General features: G+C 53.4%; 1 protein-coding gene across 1 annotated transcript; it reads right to left on the bottom strand.

The window, feature by feature from the left end:
• Positions 1-606: 606 nt before the first annotated feature.
• TOE1 (target of EGR1, exonuclease) lies at positions 607-9420 on the bottom strand. The gene is made up of 8 exons (XM_054038312.1): positions 9316-9420; positions 8263-8389; positions 7429-7469; positions 6605-6701; positions 5976-6134; positions 4566-4825; positions 3256-3427; positions 607-1594 (listed from the first exon to the last, which is right to left on the bottom strand). The coding sequence occupies exons 2-8, from the start codon at positions 8386-8388 to the stop codon at positions 743-745; spliced, it is 1707 nt and encodes a 568-aa protein (XP_053894287.1). The 5' UTR covers position 8389; positions 9316-9420; the 3' UTR covers positions 607-742.
• Between the last annotated feature and the right edge of the window lie 219 nt (positions 9421-9639).

The following is a 9639-nucleotide window of genomic DNA, read 5'->3' on the forward strand; positions in this document are numbered from 1 at the left end:
AGGGAGGTCAGAGCAGTGGAGGGGGAGTGGTTGGGGAGCTCAGGCCAGAGGGGCCCTGTCAGCCCCACCTTGTCCCTGCCTGTTTGAACAGCTTCCCCCTTCCCTTTGTCCTGGCTGGGACAGGGAGGAGACATGCCACCCACTCTCAGCCCCATCTCTCAAGGACATGGGTGAAAAATCACCCCACACACGGAGGAGCAATGAGATAGCAGTAAACCGTCAGCCCCTGGGAACCCACCACGTAAGGTGGGAAGATACTTGCCCTCCACCCATGAGCAATATGGGAGCTGGGGTGTCCTTCCTTCTCTCTGCCCTTACGAGGGAATCCCCCCCCCCCCACCTGCAAGAATGGGTTTAGCTAAAGCAGCCTCCCTCTTCCTCTATTCCCCTTGCAAAGAGAGAGGCAGGCCGGCTGCCTATTAAAGCTACCCCAGGGAGCTCTGAGCTAGGCTGTGGTTCTTGAAAGCTGCATCCCCAGGCCATCGAATTGGTGAAAGTCATGGCAACATTAGAGCAGAGCCCCCACCCCACTTAGAGCAGGAGCTAGCCAATACAGTCTCAGCCCCACAATGCTGCTGCCCCTGGGTAAGGAAGACCATATGGGAATTCAGGTAGGGTGCAATTTAATTGTACGGAAATAAAACATGACTAAGAACTTGCTCCCCTCCTGCTAAATTCTTCACGTACTGAGTGAAGAGGCTCCGAGTGCTGGAGGAAAACACAAAACAAGAGTCTCTCAGTTCTAGCCACTAGCCCAGGCCAGCTTCATTTTCTGGCTGTGGGCTTTGGAGGATTTAGAAAACAAACTCTTCACTATCTGGAGTGGCACCGATTTCCCACTGAGATACAACTTATTGTGACACTGTGGCAGCCACGGCCCCGAGTCCGAGTCTCTGCCCTCTCCTTTCTTAAGCATCCAGACGTAGCCCATGATATAGCCAGTCATAAAGGCATCAAAGCCAGCTCGGTGAATGCCCCCTTCCGAGCGGCTCTCCTGAGACACCGCGTGCTTCCCAGCGGAGGATGCAGTTTTAGTTTCAGAACAGCTCTGCAGGTGGACAGTCGAGCTTTGCTCATCAGTGCCCACCTGCTGCCCTTGGTCGCTGTCCAAGGCGTTTCCTCTAGCAGCGAGGCTGATGTCTGTTTCTATTGGGGGGGCAGCTGGGTGAGTGCTGCTCTCCTGGTCTGTGGCACCCCCCAGATCCTCCTCCATCTTGACGTCTGTTGCACTGTCAGAGCCAGGCTCACGGTCCATGTCAATCGAACTCTCCACCTCCAGCAGGGGGCCCTCTTCACTGGACACGTTCCCTGCTGGCTCTGCAGGGACAGGGACCATCCCAGCAGCCAGACTGCCAGGACAGCTTTGTTTGCGTGGAGGACCGTCCTCCCCATTCTGAGCCACCTCCATGTCCTTCCCCCTTCCCGGACTTCCCTGCTCAGACTCTTTTACGGACTCCTCTGCATTCTTCCGTCGCCTCCACCTCTGCTTCCGCTTCTTCCGCTTCTCCTCTTTAAACTTCTCATCCTCGTCGATAATGAGGTCGATGTTGTGAGACCGGGAACACTTCACTCCGTTCGGACACCAGCCATAGGCCTAGTGGGAAAGGCACATGCCATGAGCAGCGACAGGAACGAGCTCCATGTTTACAGCTACGTTACCCAATGAGTGGGGAGAAGCAGCGTCAGCTGCACTGGGCAGTTCTCCCAGCCTGACGCTTGTGGCTCCCTCTCCTCCGGGTAGAGCAGCAGTTTGGGGTGTGGTCTGAACCACCAGTGATCCTTCCTGATGGCCTACAGAATGGCTGACACCCAGGGAGCGGAGTGGAGGCCAGGAGGAGATTCTCTTGAGGAAGTGGTCTGCACAAAGAAAGCTAGCCACGCGAATGTGCATGGTGGGATTATGGCTTCCTTAGACACACCGGAAACTGGCCATGGTTAAGGCTGCAAGTGTCATGGAGGTTATGAATTCCCTGACTTCTGCAGTGGCTGGTGCTGACTCAGGGGCTGCCTGCAGTTTGGGTGTGTGGGAGGGAGCTCAGGGCTAGGGGGGCGCATACCTCAGAGTGGGGGGCTCCCCGGCACCCACTGGCATAGCCCTGCAGCACCTAGGTGGCAGAGGGGCCGGGGGTCTCCGTGCCACATGTTGCCTGAAGGCCCTGCCCCACAGCTCCTATTGGCTGCAGTTCCCCCCGGAGCTGCAAGAACGCGGAACCAGGTAGGAAGCCCCTGCCAGCCCCGCCAACCCTCCCCCAGCATCAGCAGGGTCCTTCACTGCCCTTCCTTCCTCCCCCCCGCAACACCCACAGCCCCCCACCTGTTTTAGTCACAGCGGGTATTTTTAGTAAAAGTCATGGACAGGTCACGGGCCTGTAAATTTTTGTTTACGGCCCGTGACGTGTCGATGACTTTTACTAAAAATAACCGTGACTAAAACGTAGCCTTAGCCATGGTCAGACCGGAGCTTGTGCACCAGTGGAGTTACACCACGGATGAATTTGGTCTGAAGTATAGGAGGCTGTATACTAGCTCAGGCCAGCGGGCCAACTAGTTCAGTAGCCTGCGGACAGTTCCTTCTGTCTACAGGAAGGTATTAGAAACCCTGCTGGAGGCAGCTGTGGGATAAACTGTCCACAGGAAGTTCTTTTAACCCCCATTAGTCAGAGGCTGGCTTGTTCCCTCAAGCAAGCGTGTTTATATCCCTTCCAGAACAGTTCATCAGTGATACTCCTATTAGCCACACAAGTGTCTAATCATAGAATATCACGGTTGGAAGGGACCTCAGGAGGTCATCTAGTCCAACCCCCTGCTCAAAGCAGGACCAATCCCCAACTAAATCATCCCAGCCAGGGCTTTGTCAAGCCGGGCCTTAAAAACCTCTAAGGAAGGAGATTCCACCGCCTCCCTAGGTAACCCATTCCAATGCTTCACCTTCACCACCCTCCTAGTGAAAAAGTTTGTCCTAATATCCAACCTAAACCTCCCCCACCGCAACGTGAGACCCTTACTCCTTGACCATTACTCCCTTCCTGAATCAACAGAACTTATGGCCCCAACCTGTGGCAGTGAATTCCAAAGGCTAATTGCGGGTTGGAAAAATGTTTCCTTTTCAGTTTTGAATTTGCTACCTTTCAGTGTCATTGTATTATGAGACTGGGTGACCAGAAGGTCCCAATCTATCTCCCCCACACCATTTATTTTGTATGCGTTTGGCTTTCTATACTTGTGTCTGCAGGACTAGGTGCTGATACTACTCACCGAGAACGTTTCGCAGACTTGGACCTTATTTGTATCTGCCACCTTGTGATCGGTGTCTGCCACGGAGCAGTAGCGATAGTCTATGTACGGAGACATGCTTGCAGCGTAGTTACAAAACTCAATGGATAGGTGCTGGCTGCTGGAATCCTTCCGCTTGCAATTCTCTCGTTTGCTGGAACACACAAAGATTCAGTCAGGCTCTTTGCAGAAAGCCCAGGGCAGAGCGGGGAAGTCCAAAGGAAACTGTTCTCAGAGGCAGCTTTTCGCTATTTATTTTTCTCGTCATGAGGCACGTTTAATAATAGTTCCTTCTCTTCGGACCTAGAGAAGGGTTCTTTCCATGTGCAGTGATCTCGGGGCACTTGGCTAAAGCTGTTCAGAAGGAGCATGCAGAACTCTGACACAGCACAGGAATAACTTAAGGGATCAGTTCTCGGGGTGGACGACTTCCCTTAGAGTTAGGAGGAGTTCTGACTAGAGGGAGGAAGAGACGGCCTCAGAACAGAAAACAGGAAAGTCAAGGAGCTGACCTAGGGACTATGCAGCAGATTCCTGCAGTTCTGACCCCCTAGTTCCCAAAACAATGCTAAAAACAGCTTTAAAAACCACTGGGTGAAGCTTAGGGGAGAGATTCAGGTGGGCTGCACCACTGCCAGTCATCTGGTTCAGGGCCAGATTCCTACTGCAGCTAAAGCAGAGGTCAGAGTGTGTAACAACTGCAGAACTGGGGCCTTTAGCTATGGTACAGATAGACAAGACAGATGTACGTGGCTGCTTCCCACTCAAGTGTGCCAGGAAATACCCCCACCGCAGGGAGAATTCTGGGTGGGATGAAGCAGGGAATACTTACACCCCGGAACAAGGAGCACACGCCCCTCAGTGGGAAAGTGAGACATGAGCGTCGCGGTTAAAGGGAAGGCCACAGCAGAGAAAGTGCCCTAGTACTGGAGAGCTGACACCTGTTTGCCATGGCAGCGGAAGGGCCATCAGCAACCAGTCTGATGTTAACACCAATATTTCAATTCCATTTATAGCTGCACTGACTCCGCTGCTGGGTTATTTAATAAAGGGGAATCTGCAGAGACAGCATCTTTCCCTGCTTAGACGTTTGTCTTCCTGGTGCTTGTTCTCCACCTGAGCGCTAAGGAAACGAGAGCTTGTCCTCCTGCCACCATCCTCAGGGGAGAGGCCCAGAGTGATCATCTCTATGGGATGCGTGAGCAGGGCGGTGTAGAAAGACCCACATCTGTTCGTGTCTGGAAGCCAGCGAACCTCCCCCAAGCCCTCAAAGTGCATGAAGTGTCACATACCATTTCTTGTAGGCGTACTCCAGGTAGGAGGCTACGAAGCGGGTCTCAAACTCAGAGGCGTATTTGGTATCGTATATCCCAGCTGGGAACATCTCCGAAAGGTCAGCAGTGAAGGTGCCAAGATTGTCAGGGAGGTGGGCGTAGAAGCACTGGTACAGGAACACCAGATCTATCAGGCCATTGTGCAGAATGAGGGGTTTCTTTGCTCGGATCAGCTCCAGGAAGAAAGCACGAACGTTCTGGCTCTGGTTCTCATTGCCCTGGTAAGGCAAGGGTTAAAGTCAGGGAACCTCAATCCGGCCATCCAGCTGCACTTACCCACTGGGTGTCTTCAATATAGCCACTGTGCACCCTATGCCAGGAAGCCCTTGTCCCCAGCCTCGGTTACTGAAGCGAGACCCACCCACTGCTCGTTCTGGACAGGGGAGTGGCCCAGCAGCATGGGGAAAGCGTCTCCTAGAAAGATGCAGGCTGGATGTGAGGGGAGAAGAGAAGTGAAGCCACTTGGAGGACAGACAGTGCAGTCAGGATCCCCACCGCCAGCCTTTCAGCACCCTCTCCTGGCTCTGGGGATTAGCTAGCCCCTAGCAGCACGCCTCAACCTACAAGGCATTTCTGCACCCCAGCCCAGGAATTCCAGAGGATCATGGAAAATGAATGTTTTCCCATCCACCAGGACCGTAACAACATCCCTCACCACTGCTTAAAGTCACGTACGCCCTTTTGGACCCACGCATTTGACCTTCAAGAATGCAGCTACAACCCTGGTGAAGCTTGGAAGGCTGAATGGAGTTCACAAGACGTCACAAACACACACCTCGTGAAAGACTCCACACACTAGATCCCTGGCTCTGATCTCCCACAAAGCTCATGAGCAACCGTAAACCACATCCGCCCAAGCCATGGCAGATGTGGATACTTGCTGCACAAATGGAAAATTAACGACCCTCTGGGGTGCGACTGTGGTCACTCGGAACAGACGATGGAACACAGAACAACTCAATGCTCCAGTCACAAATACGGGGGAGGCATCACAGCAATTCACCCTGCTACTCAAACGCAATTATCTGGCTTAACCCTCTAACTTGTAAAATTATAGTTGTTGCTCTTTTACATCATTTACATCAGCCATGCAAAGAAGAGTGAGAAGCAGTTTGGACCTCCGTATTGGAGCAGCACAATCCACCTCCATCTCTCTCTCAAACATCATGTAGCCCCAGCTCCGAAAGCCCAAAGGATCGCCCTTTGTGACAGCCTGGAGCAGACAGGGCTGGAATCAGATTTCCTCCTCCAGCGTGGAGGGCTGTACCTGAGCGGCCCCTAGAGCAGAGCTCCCCTCTAATTACCGTGATCCGTAGGATAAAAAGAGGGGACCTTGGGACAGGGAATCTCCCCCGTGCACATAGGTACCTTGTCATTGCCCTTGTGGTAGGGAATCCCCTGCGAGTACTGTTTGTTGAAGTCAAAGCCATGTTGCACCAGAAACTGAACTGACTGAGGTTCGATGATATACTCCTCCATACACAGCAGGGTCAGGTTGTAGATTTGGGAGAGGTACGTATTCTCAGACTGAAGAGACAAATCAACAGGAGAAAGTTAGACAGGCCAGTAAGACAAGTCATACAGCAAACACCCATGGCCTGGGACTCCTAAGCAACTGTTTCACTAGCAGCTGGGACTGGAAACAAGAAATGGGAACCTAAAGCAACGTCTCCCACCACTCACCTTCTACCGCCCAGTCCAGCCAGGGACTCAAACTTCCTGCAATGTTCCAAGTGCCTTTGACTTCAGCGAGAGCGGATGCTGGGCTCCTCACCGTGAGCCCATTTCAGCAGAAACTCTGCTGCCTACAGAAATGTGTCCTAGAATAACAGATCTACTGGCGCATGCATCTCTAGCACAGCCAGCCACTGAGAACCAGCAGCATCATATGAAAGGCTCCTTTAGCGAAGTCACCAACTTTTAACTAAGACACGGGCTCCGGCTACACTTTGTCCAGCTATGACGACAGACAGGAGTGGTTTGAGCAGGCGACATACCTTGTCTGGGAGATGTTTGAAACAAGCGATTCCTAAAGACAGGACAGAGCGTGTTCTGGCAGCACTGCAGACAGCTTTGTATCTCTCTTCAATACATCTGCATTGAGAGAGGCGCGGTCAGCTGGGGCAGCAATAAACAGACTCGCTGCAATGACCGCACGCAGTACTGCTCTCCTTGAGACACAAACTACTACCGATGGCAGCTATGGGGGCTTCAGGTTTGTGTGGCAGACTAGTCCCCCCTCCCCTACCTTAACGATGAGCCCTTATTCTGGACCCCAGGATACGCTGTTGCTGCTCCTGTCTCCCTTTCACTTTGTACAGTCTCTGCACCAGGGAGATCAGCATGTTCCCACCCCCATTGTTCACAACCCCAAGCAGCTCGAGGTCCAGGATGGGGGAGAGCACAGGACACAGCTAACCGGAAGGAGGTGGGTCCAGGTTGGTACCTCTGGTCCTTTATAAAGTCAACTATAGAACAATCAGAGCTTTCAGTTCTGTGAACTACACCGCGCGTCAGTCAGCAACTTCCACAATCACAAGTCTGAGGCCAGCTCTCCCCCAGTCCCCAGCTTTCAGCTGAGTCTCCCAGTGACAACTTCCAGAAGGAACTGTGCTTGCAATGTGGCTGCTAACCTCACTCTGTTCTACCAGCAGGACAGAGCACCAGGGGTAACAGCACGAAGAGGTTCCATCCCTAACAGCAGGCGCGAAGGCACCCAAAGAGATGCTATTTTAAGACAAGTAAGAAAATGGATGTAAACATGAATACAGCGTTCCATCTAGGAGCAGGGTCTGGCATTCAAGAACAGCACGTTACTTACTGGTTTAGCAGACTTTTCCTCGCTCCGAGACCACTTAGCTCCTGCAGAGAGGGGAGATGTGGTTAGTAATCGTAGTGTTCCCTCCCCTTAAAGTCCAATGCAAAGATTACCATCTCCTCAGCGTGAACTAATTACCCTGCCACAAACTGTTAGGAGGCAGCTAAACTGAAGAGCTAGGTGCCAATTTAAATCCTGTTGCACGTTTGACAGAAGAATGCTCTCCTTCACCTACAGGCAGGTATTGCCTACTGCATCACACAAGATGGAAGGGTGCTTCAGATCAACCATCAAGCCCTTTGGGGTGCAGGACCTGAAAGGAGCTAAACAAGGACAGCTCACCTGGGCTATTGTACACAAGTCAGGGCAGTGTATTGCAGAATGGACGATGAAGAAGCTGGCAAAAGGAAGATAAAAGATCTCATGGGTTCTATGAAAAGAGGCTTGAAAACTAAGGTTTATATTCTGTAGTAAGAAGATTCAGATGGGCCCTTACTGAGGGATACCCTGGCCATTCAAAGAAGGGGGAAGCCTCAAGAACACAAGACTAACCAGTTTACATCAAGGAGAGGATCAAAATGAAGCAGGAGGAGGATTGGGTGGAATTCTGGAGAAGCCTCCCTACTCCAGGATAACGAAGTGTGTGGAACAGACACCCGGAGACAGCCACAACCATATCAAACAGGCACAAGCATAGTGGGGACAAATGGATATGACAGTGCAGGGACAAGAGCTAGAGGGTAAGAGACAGCATCTCTCCTTCCATCCCCAAGTGTAGCATTGAGATAAAGTCACACATCTTTGATGCAGAAAAGTAGGGGTCCTCGTCCCACTCACCGTGTCAACAGCTATGAAACTAGAGGTTTTTATGGCCAGGAGCATGGACGGCCATAGCTCCTTGAAGTTATCATTCTGGACATCAATGACAGGTACTTTCAAGCACGTCATCTTCACGCAGGTCATGCTGGTTCCAAAAACGAGAGACAAAAACTCAAGTTATTTAAAACTTCAATAATGACAGGTTTCAGAGTAGCAGCCGTGTTAGTCTGTATCCGCAAAAAGAAGAACAGGAGTACTTGTGGCACCTTAGAGACTAACTAACTCCTGTTCTTCTTAACAGTTCAAGGAGTCATTGACCAAAGAGAATCTCCAACATAATGGACACATTAGAAATGCTGACCACTATTTTGCAGAGACAACAGAAGAGCTAGTTATGATCTCCACCAGGAACTCCCACCGATTTCAACCAACAATTCAGCAAGGCAGAACCAACCCCTCCCAGTCAGCGGCAGAGCGTACTGCCGGGGAACAACCCTGTGCCAGAGCTGAAAGGGGCGGCTGCCCTTTGTTCACAGAGTCTTTCAGGAGCAAGTGCGCACGGATCAGAGCGGAGACGGCAGCGCTGAGTACAAGCTACGCGGCGCAGACCATTAGGTGCCATTCCCAGCCAGCCGCTGCCTAGTGCGGGGGTTCTCAAACGGGGGGGGGTCGCGAGCTGTCAACCTCCACCCCAAACCCCGCTTTGCCTCCAGTGTTTATAATGGTGTTAAACATATAAAAAAGTGTGTTTAATTATAGGGGGGGGGGGTCACACTCAGAGGCTTGCTGTGTGATAGGGGTCACCGGTACAAAAGTAGCCCCTCTCCCCCCTCCCGCGGATAAAGCCCCCCCCGCGGCCCCTCTCCCCCCTCCCGGGGATAAACGCCCCCCCCCGCGACCCCCCCCGCGGTCCCTCTCCCGGGGATAAAGCCCCCCCCGCCTTACGGGCCCGCGCGGGCTCCTCGCGCTGCCCCCCAGGACCCGCCGCAGCGCAGGGGGGACCCCACGAGCCCCGGGCCGCGGTGCATGCCGGGACCGGTTATTCCAGGGCTCGCCCAGCCCGTGACTCACCCCGGGCCCCGCACGGGCGGGGGGGGCCGCAGCTCTCACGGCGCCGCCATGGTCCCGCTTCCGGGCCTGGAGACCGCTGCGGAGCTCTGGCCGGCGGGGTCCTTCCCTGCAGGCGGCGCGGCCGGGCTGCCCGGACAGGTGCCTGTCTCCGGCTCACTCTAACCGCCGCTCTGCGCCCTCAAGGCCGCTCCCGAGCGGCCGCTCCGCGCGCGCAGCCACGCGCCGCACGCGCCTAAGCCAACGGACGTTTTTATTCATCAGGCGTTTGGAACGGGCAGCCCCGAGTCCGAGCGGGGTCCTTGTGAGAGGCCGGACGGGGGAGGT

The sequence above is a fragment of the Malaclemys terrapin genome, chromosome 8 (genome assembly GCF_027887155.1).
Source record: "Malaclemys terrapin pileata isolate rMalTer1 chromosome 8, rMalTer1.hap1, whole genome shotgun sequence".
NCBI lineage: Eukaryota > Metazoa > Chordata > Testudines > Emydidae > Malaclemys > Malaclemys terrapin.

Bases quoted from the DNA above. Each gene is read 5' to 3' on its own strand.
- TOE1 (XM_054038312.1), bottom strand. From the start codon at position 8,388: ATGACCTGCGTGAAGATGACGTGCTTGAAAGTACCTGTCATTGATGTC. The intron at 3,428-4,565 runs GTATGTGACACT...TGTGTGTTCCAG, and splicing joins GAGTACGCCTACAAGAAATG to CAAACGAGAGAATTGCAAGC. The intron at 1,595-3,255 runs GTGAGTAGTATC...CTTTCCCACTAG, and splicing joins AAGTCTGCGAAACGTTCTCG to GCCTATGGCTGGTGTCCGAA.